The 21,192-nt window shown below is 40.8% G+C and overlaps 1 protein-coding gene across 2 annotated transcripts in view; it reads left to right on the top strand.

The window, feature by feature from the left end:
• The window catches only part of UTP4 (UTP4 small subunit processome component), a 38,870-nt gene that overhangs the window by 15,715 nt on the left and 1,963 nt on the right, over positions 1-21,192 (top strand). For both annotated transcript variants that reach the window (XM_045987226.1, XM_045987225.1), the window contains exons 7-16: positions 4,782-4,953; positions 5,052-5,143; positions 6,786-6,882; positions 7,623-7,687; positions 9,549-9,671; positions 10,050-10,206; positions 13,730-13,836; positions 14,861-14,956; positions 18,086-18,271; positions 19,967-20,077. In XM_045987226.1, the coding sequence (XP_045843182.1) occupies positions 4,782-4,953; positions 5,052-5,143; positions 6,786-6,882; positions 7,623-7,687; positions 9,549-9,671; positions 10,050-10,206; positions 13,730-13,836; positions 14,861-14,956; positions 18,086-18,271; positions 19,967-20,077 (1,206 nt within the window). The remainder of the gene's footprint in view (positions 1-4,781; positions 4,954-5,051; positions 5,144-6,785; positions 6,883-7,622; positions 7,688-9,548; positions 9,672-10,049; positions 10,207-13,729; positions 13,837-14,860; positions 14,957-18,085; positions 18,272-19,966; positions 20,078-21,192) is intronic.

The raw sequence follows: 21,192 nt of genomic DNA, 5'->3' as shown, positions 1-21,192 counted from the left end.
CTATAGTCCCAAGATTTTCTTCCTGGTTTTTGACAATCATTTATAAAATTTGTTTTTATTTTAGTGTTTCTAAATATGTGCCACACCCAGCATGGGGCTTGAGCTGACGACCCTGAAATCAAGAGTTGCACCTGTACTAACTGAGCCAGCCAGGTGCCCCCCATTCTGCAAATGCTGATGTTTGCTCTTTATCTGAAGATGTCCCTCATACGCAGGTTGACAGCTATAAGATATCCTCATTTCAGAGATGTTTAAATGTGGGCAAATGTTGCTTGAGAGTCAGGGAACTATGTGCTGTTAGTTTGTTTGTTTAAGGGAAAAAATGGAATTGTACAAATTCCAGCCTTCAAAATGCTTATCACACTCTCTAGACTAGGGCTGACATGGGTTTGAATCCCAGCTGTAGCACTTAAAAGCTACTCGTCGTCTTTGGGTAGGCTATTTATTTCTAAACCTCAGTTTCTTCTGTGAAAACAGGGGACCAGTAATACATCTTTCTGGAGCTTGGGGAGGATTAAGTAGGCAGTGCATGTAAAAGTGCTAGGTGCAGTACCTGGCACAGTGAGTGTGTTATTGGCATCATTTTCTCGTCTTCTGAAACTGATCCTAATTTCAAGGCTTTTCTCCACTATACTCTCTTGCCAGAACAGCTGATTATTTTTAGATCTCTTTTTAATGGATTTTCATTGACTGAAGAGTGACTGGTGGCAAGTACCCAGTCCTTTGATCTTCTTAGATGTCTGTCACCCTTACCAAGTAGGCGAGTAGTGATTCCTGCAGGGAGTTGTAGTGAATATTTGCTTTCATTTAGAGGTCAGTCTTCAGATTGTTTTTCTGTGTGAAACAGTTGCTCTGTAATTGAATTAGGACACTTTCCCCTCTCCCTTTCCACGTCAGCTTTCCCCTGGCTTTGTTCCCTCTGCACCCTAAGAGAGCCGTTTTCTTTCATTTCCTTTTCAGTTCTTTTATGATTCCACCTCAGAAGAAGATGATGTGGAGTGAGTTAGTGTTGACTTCTTTTTTTTTTTTTTTTTGAGGTTTTATTTATTTATTTGACAGACAGAGACACAGAGAGCGAGGGAACACAAGCAGGGGGAGTGGGAGAGGGAGAAGCAGGCTTCCCGCTGAGCAGAGAGCCTGATGCAGGGCTCGATCCCAGGACCCTGGGATCACGACCTGAGCCGAAGGCAGACGCTTAACGACTGAGCCACCCAGGCGCCCCTTAGTGTTACCTTCTTAGTCCCTCTCTGTTGGGATTTTGTGCAAACTGTCCTCCCCCTTTTTGGTAAATGAACTGTTTATTTTGTTTTATTTGTTTTCAAAGATTTTATTTAGTTATTTGCCAGAGAGAGAGCAAGAGTACAAGCAGGGGGAGCAGCAGGCAGAGGAAGAAGCAGGCTCCCCGATGAGCAAGGATCCCAGTGTGGTACTCCGTTGCAGGACCCTGGGATCATGACATGAGCTGAAACAGACACTTAACTAACTCAGCCACCCAGGCATCCCACATATGAGCTGTTTAGTTGGAGATGGGCTACAGTCTTGTGAATTCATAAGCTGCTCAACATCTCCACTTTTCCTTGGGATAATGATTTTCAAATAGTAATTTTTTTTTTTAAGATTTTATTTATTTGACAGAGACGCAAGTAGGTAGAGAAGCAGGCAAAGCAGGCTCCCCACTGAGCAGCTGAGCTGAGCCCGATGTAGGGCTCGATCCCAGGACCCTGGGATCATGACCTGAGCTGAAGGCAGAGGCTTTAACCCACTGAGCCATCCAGGCGCCCCTTTAAATGGTATTCTTAGAGATGAGGGAGAGGCTGGTCTGGTATACCTTACATGGTGTTCTTCCTTCTCACCATCATGCGCCTGCAAGTTACCTCAAAGTGAACTGGTACAGGTTTAGGTGGTGTGGTATACCCAGAGCAAATGCTTTTGAAGTTTCAGTTTCCTTACCTGTGTAAAGAGCTATTAAATGATGATGGGGGGGGGGGGACAAGATAAAAATCATGATTCATACAAACATGAAATGGAAATGTCAGAGATTTTCTATAACTCATTAACTAATGAGGAAACCATTAAGATGTTATAGGTAGTTCAAAGGACAGTTTAACAAACACAGTTCTATAAGGTCATCAGGAATGCTGAAATGAATTTACTTACAAATTCTTGCTGAACTCATGTTCATAGGGCATTAGTGGCTGCATTCCAACAGCTAAAATTCTTTTGTATCACTCTCATTACTGCAGTTTACAGAGTTGTAAAATAGCTCTGGCATAGTCACAGGGCTCATAGGACAAGAATACCAGTATTTTCTTTCTTTCTTTCTTTTTTTTTTTAAAGATTTTATTTATTTATTTGACAGACAGAGATCACAAGTAGGCAGAGAGAGAGAGAGGAGGAAGCAGGCTCCCCTCCAAGCAGAGAGCCCGATGTGGGACTCGATCCCAGGACTCTGGGATCATGACCTGAGCTGAAAGCAGAAGCGTTAACCCACTGAGCCACCTAGGTGCCCCATGAATACCAGTATTTTCTATGCCATTTCAAAGTCTATGTGCTGCCGAAGCAAGCACATATGCCATTTCAAAGTCATTCAGTTTCTCCTGATAGGGCAAATGGTACTTAACCTTGCAGATTACTCATATATAAGTTCTTAGCCCAGTTAGTGTGTAGTTGGTGGCAGTTACATGTTCGTGCAAGTTTAGACATCTCATTTCTCTTAACTGGCTGATCTAATCTTAATACCGTTTGACTGTTTAGCTGTTCCTGATCCAGGTTCCTGGCTTTTCTCACTTCCTTATCAAACATCCATCTTGTCTTTTTTTTCTCCCCTGCTCAAAGTTGCATGTTTTGTAAAAGCCAGAGTGAAAATGAGGATGGTTTTGAGACTACAAAGGAATATTTTTTTAAATTGTAGACATGGCAAGGGGTGCCTGGGTGGCTCAGTGGGTTAAGCCTCTGCCTTCAGCTCAGGTCATGGTCTCAGGGTCTTGGGATCGAGCCCTGCATCAGGCCCTCAGCAGGGAGCCTGCTCTCTCCTCCCCCTCTGCCTGCCTCTCTGCCTACTTGGGACCTCTCTCTTTTCTCTGTCAAATAAATAAATAAATAAATAAATTTTAAAAATTGCAGAGGGACCATTCTCTTGTATATAAAAGATTTATTTATTTATTTGAAAGAGAACATGAGCTGGGGTGTACAGAGGGAGAGAGAATCCTCAAGCAGACTCCCCACTGAGCGCAGAGCCCAACGCGTGGCTCAGTCCTGGGATCCTGAGATTGTAACCTGAGCTGATATCGAGAGTAGGACACTCAACTGACTGAGCCACCCAGGTGTCCCAGATACATTGAGACCTTTTAAAACTAAGAGAAGTCACAGTGCTCAACATACTTGTTAGAGAGAGCCTTAAACTGAGGACCAAGGAACCTAGGTCTTTGTGTGATACTGACCAGGCCACTTCCCTTCTCAGCCTCCCCTCTCTTCATCCTAAAGAAAAGGATTTCAGGGTTTGAAAATTTGAAAATTCAGGATTTGAATTTCAGGGTCTACAGTTCTGCATTTTTTCCTCCCACATTCCCAGTAGTTTACTGGAGGTTTTGTTTGTTTTTGTTGGAGCCCGAGAGGCTTGAACTCATAATCCTGAGATCAAGACTTGAGCTGAGATTAGGAGTTGGAGGCTTAACTGACTGAGCCACCTAGGCACCCTGACTTTACTTTAAAAAAAAAAACACAAAAAAAACAAACCAAAAAAAACTTGTTCTATTGTGGTAAAATGTGCATAACATAAAATTTGCCATTTTAACCTGTTTTTGTTTAAATATTTATTTTATTTTCGAGAGAGGGAGAGTATGCGTGCACACACATGTGTGTGTGGAGGGGCAGACGAATAGGGAGAAGGAAGAAGCAGACTCAGCCCTCACGGTCCTTGATCCTATGACCCTGAGATCATGTCCTGAGCCAGAATCAAGAGTTGGTTGCTTAATCAACTGAGCCACTCAGGCACCCCCATTTTAATCATTTTAAGGGACATTTCGGTGGCATTAAGTACATTCACAGTATTGTGCAACCATCACCACTTTCTCATCACACGGAAACTCTGCTGATTAAACAATAACACCTTATTTCTCTCAGTCCCTTGTAACCTTTATTCTACTCTCTGTCCCTATGAATTTGCTCTTCTAGGTACTCCATATAAGTAGAATTATGTAATAGTTATCCTTTTGTGTCTGGGTTATTTTACTTAGCATATTTTCAAAATTTATTCACATTATACAATTATCAGAATTTCATCCCTTTTTAAGGCTGAATAATATTTCATTATTTATATATATATATACACTGCATTGTACTTATTCATTCACCTATTGATGTACATTTGGGTTTCCATCTTTGGGCTTTTGTGTCTAATGCTGCTGTGAACACTGGTGTATTCATGTCTGAGTCCCTGTTTTCCAAATCCTTTGAGGATAATTTCTATTACTATTAATTTAAATTTACTCCTAGGTGATCTTTTTTGTTGTTCTTCTAATGGGGTCTAATTTGTGTATTTGAAAGCACTATAACAGTTTGAGGTACAGATTTTGTCAGTAGGGGGCACATTATTACTAACGTGTGAGCTTGCTCCTCCCGTGGAGTTGTCAGCTTCTGGAGGAAAAAGACCCTATAACTTACCTTTCAGTTCTGGGCATAAGTTTTTCCTTAGGCTGTACAGACAGAAAACCTCAGGGAATATTTTTCATACTGGGCCCTGTTTTGCTTAAATGTACCTCCCTAATGATTTAATTTCTCAGCAAGAAGACAGTTTCGTGGTGGGCACAGCCGAGGGGACAGTATTCCATTTTCAGCTGGTCTCTGTGACTTCCAACAGCAGTGAGAAGCAGTGGGTGCGGACAAAGCCATTCCAGCATCATACACATGACGTTCGAGCCGTGGCCCACAGCCCGACAGCACTGATATCTGGAGGTAGGTTGCACTCTGCTAGGCTGCTGCTTTACCTGTCCATGCAGGACTTTTTCTAATTCTGGTGCCTTCTCTCCCCACCCCTGCCCCTCCTGCCCTAGGCACTGACACCCATTTAGTCATTCGTCCTCTCATGGAAAAGGTGGAGGTTAAGAATTATGATGCTGCTCTCCGAAAAATCACTTTTCCCCATGTAAGTATCACCCCGTAGCCCCCACTGTCCTTCTGTCCTATAAGACTGAGTATAGCTTACACTTCTGGGCAAATCTATAGGACTTGTGTCGTTGCCTACTTTCTTCATTCCTCCTCCTATTTTTGAGGTAAGCCTCTCACAAAGACCTGTACCAAGAGATTACAGTAGCACTCCTGTTTCTTGTTCTGGGGAAATCATTCCTTTTTCCAGATAATTGTGGTTTTGGGGAGTTTATTTGTTTTTAAGACTGGACTCTATTATTTTGGTTGGGGCTAGGAAAATTCAGGCTTCCAGTGTTCCTTCCTAGGTAAAAGGAGATCTTCCCAAGCTAGAAACTCTTCTCACTGCTACCTGCTTCTACATTCCATTCAACCAGTAAACCTTACTGAGTGTCTTCTCATTGTCTTGTGAATTCAGTCATTTCTCTTTGTCTCCACAGCCGTTATCCTAGTTTGAATCAGTGTCTTTTCTCATCTGGATTTAATTGTTAAATAATCTTTTGGGGTGCTTGGGTGGCTCAGTCAGTTAAGTATCTGCCTTTGGCTCAGGTCATAATCCCAGGGTCTTGGGATTGAGCCCCACTTTGGCCTCCCTGCTCAGCAGAGAGCCTGCTTCTCCTTCTCCCTCTGCCTGCTGCTCTGGCTACTTGTATTCTCTATCTCTGTGCCAAATAAATAAAAACTTTTAAAAAATAGTAATAATCTGGGACGCCTGGGTGGCTCAGTCGGTTAAGAGACTGCCTTCGGCTCAGGTCATGATCCCAGAGTCCTGGGATCGAGTCCCGCATCGGGCTGCTTGCTCAGCGGAGAGCCTGCTTCTCTCTCTCTCTCTGCCTATCACTCTGCCTACTTGTGTTCTCTCTCTCTCTCTGTCAAAAAAATAAATAAAATCTTTTAAAAAAAAAAATAGTAATAATCTCCTTTTATTTACATTTGTGTCATTCCAGCCTAGTCTCCATTGATCCACTCAAAAAACAACTTTGCTCATCATTCCATGCTTAAAAGCCTTTGGTAGTCCCTTTTGCCTTCATGATAAAGACCTAATTCCTCAGCATGGCCTATGAAACCTGTCTTGGCCTGGCCCTGGTCCTTCAGCATCTTCTGTCACTAAAATCCTGTCAAACCCTTGCTGCACCTCATCCCTACCCCCTCCCAGTTCAATGTGTGGAAAGACTGTTTGTATTCCCTCTAATGCTTTCTTATTAACTTGTAGCAATTCTACATGCTTTCGCTCTGCTTGGAACATCCTGCCCTACCTTTTTTGCCTGACTAGTTTTTACTAATGTGCCTAATCAAGGCTCCTGTCTTTACCCCCACGATGCTAGATTAGATATCTTTTTTACTTTTTTCCATTACATACTGTGCTTAGCCCTGTTAAAATTCTTAACACATGTAGTGCAGTTGCCTGTTGAATTCTTTGTCAACCCTTTTAGACTACCAAGCTTGAGGCCAGTAGCTATGTTTTTATTTACATTATTTCCTTAGATCCTAGGACAGGGCTGGCATATGGTAGTACTTAGGACATTTTGATGAAGTACATGGATTTTGACAGTAAAAAATGTGCTGGGATGTTTGTACTATATTGCACTGAGGCTGTAGGATACCTTGGCTTATTTATCACTTTTCAATTTTTTTTAATACAGCGACGTCTCATTTCCTGTTCAAAGAAGAGGCAGCTTCTCCTTTTCCAGTTCACTCATCACTTGGAACTTTGGCGACTGGGATCTACAGTCGCAACAGGTACAATGGGGGAGAAAGTCTTTTCCAATAAGAGATCTGGAGAGAGAAACAAAAAATTAAAATTGTAGTGGAAAGTCTGATTATAGAAGAATGGAAGTAGATTTTTCCGTGTCTTCAGAGCAGAGTTCTTCAGTGTTAGAATCATTAGCAGGATCATATGTTAAAAGTTGATTCTGTAAGGTGCACTGCGAGTTGTAGTGGAGGTAAGGGTTGTAGAATCAGTTTATCCTGCCTTGACTGGGATCAAAACAGGTTGCTGAAAGTGAGAAGATTTCATGTTGGGTAGTGACAGCCCTGCATAGAAGAGGTCACATGGATCTTACTGGGGCGATGGCATAGTGACCCTTTGTACAGCCTGTTCAGGAAATGTTTGGGCTCTGTTGTTTTATAGTAGATGAGAGGTTTTTGCTTTGGGCTCCAAAATGAACAAATGAAGTTGAAGTCGAGGTCACACAAACCCCACTTGTACCTACTTGCATGCCTGGCTATATGTTGTAGCTTTGAAGAATTAGTGATACACTGTGGGCCATAGCCAAGGCACCCAAATAGCTAAGAAAGTGCTCACTGCTTTCTGCCTTATATAAACCCAGGAAACTGTGGGTTTACTAAATCAGACATTTTTTCTGATTTCCCAGGGGTAAAGATTCCATTCTACTCAGGAATGACTTTTTAGTAAAAAGAAAACTGTACAAATAATCTTTTTTTGAGAAGGAAAACCTCAGGGAAATTTCTTGTTCCAGGAAAGAATGGGGATACCCTTCCACTTTCTAGAGATGCAGATCATTTGCTGCACCTCAAGACAAAGGTAAGGAAGTGTAACTGTGTATTCAGGCTCTGAAATCCAGAACATTTCTCTTATTCTGCATTTTGAGGGTTACTTGGTTGATATTATAAACTGTAAAATCTTAAATGATTTGAATGAAGTTCTGTGTGAACAGCACTAGGTTTCCTAAGTTAGGCATTCAGAATTTATTGGATGAATGAATACAGGAAATTGTGTTTTTTTTCTTTTGGTACTAATATGTAAATAATTTGCATATTTTGTAAAATTAAAATGGTACAGTCAGCTCAGTCAGTTGATTTCGGCTTGGGTCATGATGTTAGGGTTGTGAGATCAGGACTCCATGTCAAGCTTCATGGTGAGTGTGGAGCCTGTTTAAGATTCTCTCTCTGTCACTTCCCTCCCTCTGCACCTCCTGCATGCACTCTCTCTAAAGAAAAAAATTAAAATAATTTTTTAAATAGCATAAAAGTATGCAGTGAAAAAGGAGCCACCTCCTTGAGCCAAATCCCGGTCCCACTCTTCATAGATAACCACTGCCGATAGTTTCTTGTATACCCTTCCAGACAAAATTTTCCACCCATGTGTACATGGGTATATCCTTTATTTCTGCGGTGATGAAAATTAATATCAAACTGCTTTGTAACTTCCTTTTAAATGTCTTTTTTTTTTAAAGATGTTATTTATTTATTTGAGTGAGAGCACGAGCAGGAGCAGGGGAAGGTGCAGAGGGGGAGGGAGAAACAGACTTGTGACTGAGCAGAGAGACTGACATGGAACTCGATTCCAGATCCCTGGGAACATGACCTAAGCCAAAGGGAGATGCTTAACTGACTATGCCACTCAGGTGCCCCATTTTATTTATTTTTTCCAGGTTTTTACCCTTTTTAGTAATTTCTATACCCACTCTGAGTCTTGACCTCACAGCCCTGAGGTCAGGAGTCATGTGCTCTTACGATTGAGCCAACCAGATGCCCCTAAATGTCTTTATTTTAATTATACAAATATTTGTGAATACAGTCTTACTGGAAAGAATTCAAACAATATTTATAGTTTATGTTCCTGACCTCCTCTTTAATTTTAGTCTGCTCTCCTAGAATGATTATTGTTAATCAATCTACTATATCTCCTTCCAGATCTTTTTCTGTGATAGAGTATGTGTGTGTCTGTACATAGGTACATATATTTAGATATTCTGTGAGTTTTTTAATTACATAAATGTTACATTAAACTTTCCCTTTGTTTTGCAGATTTTTTTTGTTTACTGTTTCTTAGAGATAGGTAAGGCAGGTATCATAGATAAAACAAACAAACAAAACCCAGAAAATGAGTTTTCCAAGTCACGTGGCCTCCAAAACTTTACCACATTAAAGGCTTTTCTTCTCAGGTTTCTAAAGTTAGGGTTTAGAATGAAGCTATCTTTCAAATACAGGAAGGGGGGCGCCTGGGTGGCTCAGTGGGATAAGCCTCTGCCTTGGGCCTGGGTCATAATCTCAGGGTCCTGGGGTCGAGTCCCACCTCAGGCTCTCTGCTTGGCGGGGAGCCTGCTTCCTTCTCTCTCTCTTTGCCTGCCTCTCTGCCTACTTGTGATCTCTCTCTGTCAAATAAATAAATAAAATCTTAAAAAAAAAAATACATGAAGGGCTGAGATAAGTTCATAGTATTCATAGACCTTTGTTCTTGGTTTTGGAAATCAAGCCACACCATGTACAGAAGTACATGCTGTACTTCTGAAATAATTGTAGTGATAGCATATGAGTGTCAGAATTATGTGTAGCTATTTGTGGTTGTGTCCACAGTGGCAGTAGCTTGAGGATTCATGTCATAGTGAACCTTATCATGTGAAGTTTTTCTGGTTATTCATCCTGATACCTGACATTCCCAGGGTCCCGAGAACATTATTTGCAGCTGTATCTCCCCTTGTGGAAGTTGGATAGCCTATTCTACAACTTCTCGGTTTTTTCTTTATCGGTTGAATTATGAACATGACAACATAAGCCTCCAAAGGGTAAGTGATAACCCAGTGTCTGGTTGAACATTAAGAAATGTCATAAGTATGTAATTTTTATGTGAAATGGAATGTACTGGGTATGAATCTTTGCTCAGTGAAAAACTATTTGGAGGCAGCTGTTATAAAACAGTCTTTTATTTCCATTTTGAATTAATTATATTTTTGGAGGAGTAGGAAAATGCCAGAAAGTGGCAGTAAAGAGATGGGGTGGGGGATGGATACGTTACAATAGCACGTCAGTGTTCTAGGCCCTTGGTCAGTTGACTTCCTTAGATATAGGAAGCATTACTGTCTCATAAGCCTGGCTATGATTATTTTTGATGGGTTCTAAGTGTCACTTTTCTCACTGGTTTTTTACTACCTGTTTACCTCAAGGTTTCCAAAATGCCAGCGTTCCTTCGCTCTGCCCTTCAGATTTTGTTTTCTGAAGATTCAACAAAACTCTTCGTGGCATCAAATCAAGGGTCTCTACATGTCATTCGGCTCTTGGAAGGAAGCTTCAAGCACCTGCATACTTTCCAGCCTCAGTCAGGTGGGAACTTGGTAACTGGCCAATGGAGAGAGTTGTCAGTCTGTGATGTTTTTTTTTTTTTTTCCTTTTAAACCTCATTCATTGTTGGTTTCCCTAATGCTCTTCTCCACCCTGCAAATACTCACATGTTTGTAATTTAAAGTAGGAGGAGATAATCTGGCAAGTGAAAACTCTTGATGAGATCTAAAATGTTCCTTACACCTACTCTTTTCTCACTGGGTTTTTGATTCCTTATTTGGGGCCAGAAGTTTCATCACCCTTCTCAGAGTTTTGTTAGCAGAGCAAGGAGAAAGCTAAAATCATCTGTAATCCTGGCATTCAGAAATAACTACCATTAATATTTTTGTGTATTTCTGATACATGTTTGTAAATAGGTATTTCTTTGAACATGTTAATTTTCCTGTTGGTTGTTTTTATTTTTTTTAAGATTTTGTTTATTATTTGCACAAGCAGTGGGAGTGGCAGGCAGAGGGCAAAGGAGAAGCAGGTTTCCTGCTGAACAAGCAGCCCAGTGCAGGGCTCGATCCCAGGAACCTGGGACCATGACCTGAACCAAAAGGAGGTGCTTAACCCACTGAGCCACCCAGGCGCCCCTTACTATTTATTACTATTTTTTTTAAGATTTTATTTATTTATTTGACAGAGATCACAAATAGAGAGACAGGCAGAGAGAGGAGGAAGCACACTCCCTGCTGAGCAAAGAGCCCAAGGGCTCCATCCCAGGACCCTGGGAACATGACCTGAGCCAAAGGCAGAGGCTTTAACCCACTGAGCCACCCAGGCACCCCTTATTATTATTATTATTTTTTTAATTTTTATTTTTTAATTTTTTTAAGATTTTATTTATTTGACAGAGATCACAAGTAGACAGAGACGCAGGCAGAGAGAGAGAGGAGGAAGCAGGCTCCCTGCTGAGCAAAGAGCCTGATGCAGGGCTCGATCCCAGGACCCTGAGATCATGACCTGAGCCGAAGGCAGAGGCTTTAACCCACTGAGCCACCCAGGCGCTCCTATTATTTTTTTTTAAATATAGATTTACTTTATTATTTACTTCAGAGAAAAGAGAGAGCATAAGCCGGAGGGGCAGAGGGAGAGGGAATCTCAAGCTGACTGCGGTGAGCTCAGAGCCCATGCGGGTTCAGTCTTGTGACCATGAGATCATGACCTGAGCAAAAACCAAAAGTTGGAGGCTTAACTGACTGTACCTCCTGCCCCCCTCACCCCTGTGCCCCTGGTGGTGGTTTTTTTGTTTTTGTTCTTGTTTTTTTTTTTTAGATTTATTTATTTATTTGAGAGAGAGAGCCTGAGTACAATGAGGGAGAGGGACAGACAGACTCCTGGCTGAATACAGAGCCTGACACAGCTGGATCCCAGGACTCTGAGATCTTGACCTGAGCTGAAAGATACTTAATCTACTGAGCCACCCAGGCATGCCCACCTCCCCCCCACACCCCCCAACCACACCACAGCCCTGGTTGGTTTTATTAAAATTGAACTTATACATCCAGTTGCATTACTTGTTGTATGAAGTTCATAATTGAATTTCTCACATTCTTTGAGAGCTTGAGTATGCATGACTGAGTAACTGTGTATAGCTGTAGCTGAGTTCATGACTGAGACCTTGGTACCCAGTAATTCCCATGGGCCTTTTTGCTCCTCCCTTGGCCTGGATTATAGCACCTTCACTGTCATTTAGACTCCATCAGCCTAGAAATTCATCTTTTTTAACGTAAACTCTCACTGTTCTGAGCTGCTCCAGACGCATATACAAAAAGAAACCCACAGGTTAAGAGTTAGATAAAACAAGTGACAGTGTGTATTGAGTACCTGTATATGATTTTATTAAAAAATGTAGACTCTGTATTTTGTATTTAGCACCCTTTAAACTTAGGCTTTGCATTACAGATACCACTTTATTTGTTCTTCTTTTCTCATCTCTTGTCGTCTTATAGTCAGGCTGGTTTCTTCACAGCCCCCAAACCTGTGTATTCCAGTCCTTTTCACTTAGCTCACGTTGTTCTCTATCCTTTTCTGCTCACCTCGCCCATCCTTCAGCACCTGTCATATGTCTTCTTATAAATAAAGCCTTTTCATTGTATGCAGCACTTACTTTGGCATGTAACCTTGCTGTTTGATTTTTAATCCACCTGAGTCTTCATTTTGCCAGATAGTTTTTTTTGGGTTTTTTTTTTGGTTTTTTTTAGTTCTACTTCCAGGAGTCTTTACTAAAGGAATCATATGTGTGCATGCAAGAATTTACAAATATATTAATATGTGTATGTATGTTTTTCATAGCACTATTTGTAATATAAACAAATAAGGAACAATTAAGTGTTCAAAATTGGACTAGGACATCCACGCATTTAAATATATTTGCCAGATAGATTTAAGATCCCTCAATGACGGAGGCACCTTGGTTGGTAAGTTGTTAAGTGTCTGCCTTTAACTCAGGTCATGATCCCAAGCCTGGGATCGAGCCCCACATTGGGCTCCCTACTCAGCGGGAAGCCTGCTTCTCCCTCTCCCACTACCCCTGCTTATGTTCCCTCACTCACTATCTCTGTGTCTCTCTCTTTGTCAAATAAATAAATAAATAAATAAATAAATCTTTTTAAAAAAAAATCCCTTGATGACAAAGATGGCGCACATGTACAACAGCTACCCAGTAAATTAAGTATGGGCTTCAGGCCTGTTAAACTTGCTGTTTGTCCTTAACTTTGATTAAAAACCATTTGGTAGGGGCTCTTTGGTGGCTCAGTGGGTTAAGCCTCTGCCTTCAGCTCAGGTCATGATCTCAGGATCCTGGGATTGAGCCCCACATCGGGGTCTGCTCCGTGGGGAGCCTGCTCTGCCTCTCTGCCTACTTGTGATCTCTGTCTGTCAAATAAATAAAATCTTTAAATATAAAATCTAATATATATATATACACACATATGTATGTATGTGTTACATATATATAAAATAAGATAAAAAATAAAAATAAATAATAAAAATCATTTGTAGGGGACACCTGGGTGGTACAGTCAGTTGATTGTCTGACCCTTGGTTTTGGTTCAAGATCATGGTCTTAGGGTTTTGGAATTGAGCCCCACGTCAGGCTCATGGTCAGCGCAGAGTTTGCTTAAGACTCCCTTCTCCCTGTTCCCCTCCCTCCCAACCCTGACTCTGCACTCTAGCTTATATTCTCTCAAATAAATAAATCTTAAACAAGAAAAAAGCATTTAATAGGAAAAGGAGTTTGAAACAACTAAAATATAGACTTAGGTAGCTGCTACCTTGATTCTCCATTCCTATAGTAGGCAGTATCTCAGTTAGGCTTAAGCAAATGATGCCTTCAGGTTTATCTCTGGCTCCTCTGTACATGAAGGATGGCTAATGAAGGTAGAAAGGAATAGGAAGCTAACATCTATAACTTGTTTGCAGAACCATCAATTTATCTAGTTGTGATTGCTGGCTTTTGCAATCAGGCCAAGGCTGGCGGTGGACACTGAATGCAGAGACTTAACTTATTCTCTCTGCACAGGGACGGTGGAGTCCATGTGTCTTTTGGCTGTCAGTCCTGATGGGAATTGGCTAGCTTCATCAGGTACCAGTGCTGGAGTCCATGTGTACAACATAAAACATCTAAAGGTGAGCATAGGTTTAAGTAGTAGGAAACAGGAGCAAGTTAACCCTGCAGTTGCAAGATTCAAGGCAGATTGGTATGACCTGAAAAATTACTGAGGTGTTTTTTTTTCCCAAACTAAGAATTTTTCCTGTTTTATTTGTCGGGAGCCTAAAAACTGTAATCTGCAACATTAAAATCAGTCAGTGTGAACTGTGAAAATACCCTTATATGGAAATTTGAAATTAAGGATTTATGAGTGATGAATTCACATCCAGGTTATTTCTATATTGTGGGGAGGAAAATTCTAATTTACCCAGATGAATAGTTGCAGATAGTAACAATTTCCTTTAATAGTTTGCCTTGTAATCTCAAGGTATTTTTAAATTAAACAGGTTTGACAGAGGAATAGGTAAATATTTTTCACTAATTAGTAATGATCTTGTTTTTCACACCCTGGATTAGTAATGATCCCTTACAAATTTTCATCTTCATTATAAAAACCATACAAGAAGTACCCAAAACTTATAGTAAGCATCAAGCATTTATAGAACGATACCAAACTGCAGCATTTTAATGAGTTTGCTTATTAACTGCATAACTTAATCTTTATGACATTGTGGCAGAAGCACGCACTGCTCTTTGAGCCTTGCCTGGCATTTAAGAGTGTCCCTGTATAATGGTGCACATGTCTTGGAACTATATATAAATGTCCATGTCTAAGCATTAGTTTTTTTTAAATTACTGTAGAGCTGTAGATTCCTTGATTAATGACATATTTATGAGCAATTCATACAGATGTGAGATAGTAGCACAAGCTTTACTCTGAACTTTTCTGCAAATGCTGTCAGTTTTATATGCAGTTAAACATGTTTTTCTTTTTAATTAAAGTTTATTGTTTGGGGGTACTACCTGATGTTTTTAGGAACTTCCACAGAACTCAAAGAGTTCTAAGGAATGCTATTTAAAAACAACAGACCTAGACCATCCATCCAGTCTTTCCTGAGGGAAGATATAGAGTTGTCTTTTGTGTCTGTTATTTGTTCCCAGCTCCACTGCACGGTACCTTCCTATAATTTCCCTGTGACTGCTCTGGCCATCGCCCCCAATACCAACAACCTTGTCATTGCTCATTCTGACCAGCAGGTAAGAGCTTTCTAATTCCTTTCTTTAGGATAGTAACTAAGAAGCTAAGATAATGGCCATTTTGGAGGAACTTTTTTTTTTTAAATAAACATATAATGTATTATTAGCCCCAGGGGTACAGGTCTGTCAATCACCAGGTTTACACACTTCACAGAACTCACCATAGCACATACCCTCCCCAGTGTCCATCACTCCACCACCCTCTTCCTACTCCCCTCCCCCCAGTCACCCTCAGTTTGTTTTGTGACAGTAAGAGTCTCTTATGGTTTGTCTCCCTCCCGATCCCATCTTGTTTCATTTATTCTTTTCCTACCCCCCAAACCTCCCAGGTTGCATCTCCACTTCCTCATATCAGGGAGATCATATGATAGTTGTCTTTCTCTGATTGACTTATTTCGCGAAGCATAATACCTTCTAGTTCCATCCATATCGTCGCAAGTGGCAAGATTTCTTTTGATGGCTGCATAGTATTCCATTATATATATATGTGTATACATTCGTATATGTATATATACATATTCGTATACATACATATATATGTATACATTCAGTGTGTACATATATATATGTATACATGCCATCATATGTATATACACCACATCAATTTTATCCATTCATCTGTTGATGGACATCTAGGTTCTTTTCCATAGTTTGGCTATTGTGGACATTGCTGCTATAAACATTCGGGTGCACGTGCCCCTTTAGATCACTACGTTTGTATCTTTAGGGTGAATACCCAGTAGTGCAATTGCTGGGTCATAAGGTACCTCTATTTTCAACTTTTTGAGGAGCCTCCATGTTGGTTGCACCAGCTTGCATTCCCACCAACAGTGTAGGAGGGTTCCCCTTTCTCCGCATCCTCGCCAGAATCTGTCATTTCCTGACTTGTTAATTTTAGCCATTCTGACTGGCGTGAGGTGGTATCTCACTGTGATTTTGATTTGTATTTCCCTGATGCTGAGTGATGTGGAGCACTTTTTTATGTGTCTGTTGGCCATCTGGATGTCTTCTTTGCAGAAATGTCTGTTCATGTCCTCGGCCCATTTCTTGATTGGATTATTTGTTCTTTGGGTGTTGAGTTTGATAAGCTCTTTATAGATTTTGGATACTAACCCTTTATTTGATATGTCGTTTGCAAATATCTTCTCTTCTCCCATTCCTCAGTTGTCTTTTGGTTTTGTTAACTGCTAACTTTGCTGTGCAAAAGCTTTTGATCTTGATGAAGTCTCAGTAGTTCATTTTTGCCGTTGCTTCCCTTGCCTTTGGCGATGTTCCTAGGAAGAATTTGCTGTGGCTGAGGTTGAAGGGGTTGCTGCCTGTGTTCGGAGGAACTTTTGTTTGAAAATATTGGATGATATACAGATAGTTCTCTCCTGTGTGAAGTAAAGCTTCCATGTATAGCCTGAGTACATTATAGGGCAGTAATAGCCTTTGGCTTGATGGACACAGTGAAATGGTGAAGCTCTGAGATTATAGAGTAAAGAGAGAGAGGAAGGAGGAGGAATTCTGAAGTATTCATTTTACTGATTGTTTTTAGACTAGAGAGATGACATGGACCAGGTGTTAGACTGGATATGGGATAGAATAAGATCTTGAGGTTGGAAGTGACTAAAATATTATGTAATTTGCCTTCACTTTTGCAGATAAGGAAATTAGTCGCTAGTGAAATCTGTTACCTGTAATAGAGGTAACAGTTATCAAAATGAGTGCATAGCCTAGTGCTTTTTTCCATACCAAGTTGCAAGAAGATCTTTAAAATATCTGAGTTACAGATATTGTGAAATGGTACATGTTGTGTGAAATGATAAATACTTATATATCGTCATATGTAAAATGCGCATAATACCTTCCTTACTGAGCTGTCGGAAAGATTGTGATCTGATAAGCACATTTAAGTAGATTGATTGCTGGGCAAATAATGCTTGCTGCTTTGATAAGCAGTTTTTGCCCTCACATGTGCAGACCTCTAAATGTTATATCCAGAAAATGAAATATCTCATTTTGGTTTGCTGGTTTTGTGTTCTTGACCAGAAACTGAAAGATTAGTGAAGCTACATCCTTGTCTTTGCCACACATAATGTCCACCTGATGCCTTTTGTTGGCATTTGGTCCTTAGGTGCCTCGGTCATGACATCTGGTGGGAAATTTTTTTGTACCTGTTACATTAGCAAAGATCTGTAGAGTTAATAATATACAATGCTGTGAGAATATAGGAAAACACAACTTGGTACACTGCATAAATTAGTATGACCCTTTTAGAGGACACTTTGAGATATATTAAAAAAAGATTAAATCCACATGCTCTTTGAATCAGAAGTTCCAATTTTAAGAGTTCCTCCTGGGGTGCCTGGGTGGCACGGTTGGTTAAATGTCTGATCTCGGGGTTGTGGGATTGAGCCCTGTGGTGGACTCTGTGCTTAGTGTGGAATCTTCTTGGGGTTCTCTCTCCCAGTGCCCCTCCTGCTCGTGTGTGCGCGCATGTGTTCCCTCTCTCTTCCTGCCAATTCTAAAATAATAAATAAATCTTTAAGAAGAAAAAAAACAAAGTTCTTCCTGTAGATGTATGCTTTGAGTGGTACAGAAAGACAGCCTTGTCATTGCAGCCTTGTTTGTAGCAGTAAAAGATTGGAAATAACTTAAGTGTCCGTTAAACAGGCTAGATAAGTAAGTCATGGTACATCCAAAATGTGAATGGATTATTATGTGTTCTTTAAGGGGGCAGGAGTGATACATAGCTACAGTTATTGATACTGACATGGGTCAGTCTCCATGATAAAATGCTAAGTTAAAAACGAAACATGCAGAATACCTTGTATTATATGCATAAAAGATCGAAAAGATGTAAGACATAGACTGCTCTTGTCTTGGGGAAGAGGGATGTCAAGACGACAGAGTGACTTTAAACTATAAACCTTTTGTGTTAATTTAATTGTTTACATTCTGTAATTTACCTTGAAATTTTTTTACTTAAAAGAAAAAGTAGAAAGCATAAGGCTGAATATGATACAGTCAGGGTTTGTACAGATATTTTCTGATTAGGGATGAGAGTTTTTCTGGATACCAGCCTGTATTTCTTCCAGTTTTTCTGGGTACCAGCCTTCATTTCTTGTGTATCATACCCTTCTTCAGGTATTTGAGTACAGTATCCCAGACAAACAGTATACAGAGTGGAGCCGGACCATCCAGAAGCAGGGGTTTCATTACCTTTGGCTCCAGAGGGATACTCCCATCACGCACATCAGTTTTCATCCCAAGAGACCAATGCACATCCTTCTTCATGATGCCTACATGTTTTGCATCATCGACAAGTCATTGGTAAGTTCCTCACTACTACCACCTGCGCTCATACTGACTTTTCTGTACTTAGGAATTTTCAAGTTCTAAAGCAACATGTATAAAGAGTTAAGAGAAAGGAGAATCAGAATAAAGCTTCCTGACCAATTATCTGGAGGAGAGGATCTTTTTTTTTGCCAGTTTCCTCATTTTCATTCCCAGGCCCCTGAGGTTCCTAGGGTATGGGCAGACCTTTGTGTCCTGTTTCTGCTGATTTGATTATTTCTCTGCTTTGCCTGTGAACACGTAAACTTGAGTAGGAAAGGTAACACTCATGGGGAATACCATTAAATTGGCTGAATTATTTTCACCTTTGCACCTTGGGGTGCCTGAATAACACAGGTTTATTAAAGGGGACACAGGCTGAAGTTTTGACCACTTTTGCCCGTTGCCTAAAAATGCTGAAACAGTATCTGTAAGCCTGAGGAGTTGGTCTTAATGGCTTGAAAAAAGTCCAGCCTGGGGTGCCTGGGTGGCTCAGTCAGTTAAGTGTCTGCTTTCGGCTCAGTGGGGAGTCTACTTCTGTCTCCCCTCCCACACCCCAACTCCTGCTCTGTTGCTCACTTTCTCTCAAATAAATAAATAGAATCCTAGGAAAAGAAAAGAAAAGGCACCTGGGTGGCTTAGTCGGTTAAGCATCTGCCTTATGGCTTGGGTCATGATCTTGGGGTCCTGGGATCGAGCCCCGTATCGGGCTCTCTACTCAGGGGGAAGCCTGCTTCTCCCTCCCTCTCTGCCTGCCTACTTGTGATTTCTCTCTCTCCCTCTCTCTGTCAAATAAATAAATAAAATCTTTAAAAAACAAGAAAAGAAAAAAGTTCAGCCAGGAAAATTCCATTATTCATGGCTATGATTTAGGTGGAATGTGAGCATTTTTTTCAGTTCTAGATTCTAGCCTCTGCCAGCTGCTCTTTTGATTTACCCCGATTTACATGTCTTCTCTGGGCAGGTACTTTGTTTCTTAGGAGCAGTACTTGCTGTGGCCATGCCTGTAACGTGCTTGGGCTTAGATTGCAACCAACACAAAGTGTTTTGGTCTTTCTATAAAGGTGGGGGTGGAAGGAACCAAAGGGAGAGCAGCAGATGGCTCTTAAGGCGGTGTGTATGATGTGTCACTGGAACTCATCTCGCAGGCCCTGTGTCCTCTGGGCGTGGGAATCAGAGCCGGCTGACAAGTGCCTTCTGCAAGATGAGTGAGACAGGAAGGGCCCCTCCCACTTGCTTGCCTCTTTGTAATTCAGCCCAGGGCTGTCCATATTTTTTTGTTAAGCATTGGCGATAAGTCCATCACTTCCGCATGCTGGGCAGAGCTATTTCCCAAGGAAGTCAGAGATGAAATATCACTTGCTGGGCCAGAGGCCATCTCTCGAGGTGTCAGTGAGATCAGTGGGGGTGGTTTGTGTTTCGGTTTTTGCCTGAGGGGAACTTTAGTCACTTGGCCTGTCTGTGATCTGGTTGGGGAATAGTCTAGAAAGCAGAGCCTGCATGGGCTAAGCTCCTGCACATGCCAGACAGTATAGCTGGAAAAGTGGCCATGGCTCTCTTCCTGAAGTAGGGAGAGTCATGTCTAATATGATGGTTGAAAGGTGGTATTTGCCTGAAAAATCAGTACAGTCCTTTGTTCTGGAGAAGCCCAATAAAAATAATGATTTAAACAGTATGTCTTTGTCTTTTTAGCCTCTTCCAAATGACAAAACCTTACTCTACAATCCACTTCCTCCCACGAACGAATCAGATGTTATCAGGAGGCGTACCGCCCATGCCTTTAAAATTTCTAAGATATATAAGGTAAAACATTTTGCATTATATTCTAGATGGTTCCTTGGGATATTATCAAAATGTAGTAAGCTCCACAATAGGCAGACAAGAGCACCTTCATTTTATATTCAGAGAACCTGGTTTGGGAGACAGGTCCCTTTCAGAGGATGTCTGTTTCTTATGTTTGCATTCATTATTGTTGCCTCAGTATATTAGAGGCATGCACATCATGCTTATCCAAAATGAAATACATAGGTATTGAGAGATTATGTTGGAGCTCGAGTGGTGTCTTTGTGTCAAAGCTGGCCTTTAAATGTGACTTAAAATTGCAGCATGTTCCACAAGATAAATTTGAAGCAAGTGGAAGTCATTGAATTTGTTGTGACTTCCCTTTCTGGGCTAAGCTTTTAGCTGTATGTGAAACAAATATTCGTTAAGCTTATGATACTACAGCTCTTTGTGCCAACTTGGAAGTTCCATATTCATGCTTTTCAGATTAGAGTTCCTTGGATGTCCTGAAACATTTTTCTCAGGGGTCTGCAAGAATTTTTTTTTTTTTTTTTTTAAAAGAGAGACATCTGTAAATCATTTAAGTATGATTAGTTTCTTAATGCATTTGTAACTTGCTGTTTGCCAAGAATTTAGGCTCCAAAGCCATTGCTTAACACTGATTCCTAAGAAATTAGAGAACAAATGTTCTGTATAGAGAAACATGAAAAATCTTGTTGAAATATTTTATTAGTGAACTCAGTTAAAAGTTTCCAACCTTGGGGCACTTGTCTGGCTCAGTCAGAAGAGTATATGACTCTTGATCTCAAGATCGTAAGTTTGAGCCCCACTTTGAGTATAGAGATTACTAAAAAAATAATAATAAGAAGAAGAAAGGTAAGTTCCTAACCTTGGGGCACCTGGCTGGCTCAGTCACTGGAGCATATATATGACTCCTGATTTTAAGGTCATGAGTTTGAGCCCTACATTGGGTGTGGAGATTTTGTTTTGTTTTGTTTTTTGTTTTTTAAGTAAGCTCTAGGGCACCTGGGTGGCTCAGTTTTACATGGCTGCCTTCGTTTGGCTCAGGTCATGATCCTAGGGTCCTGGGATTGAGCCCCACATCGGGCTGCCTGGTGAGCAGTGAGTCTGCTTCT

The sequence above is a fragment of the Meles meles genome, chromosome 19 (genome assembly GCF_922984935.1).
Source record: "Meles meles chromosome 19, mMelMel3.1 paternal haplotype, whole genome shotgun sequence".
NCBI lineage: Eukaryota > Metazoa > Chordata > Mammalia > Carnivora > Mustelidae > Meles > Meles meles.
Note: the sequence above shows the minus strand (reverse complement) of the source record. Positions and strands in the feature narration are given on the sequence as shown.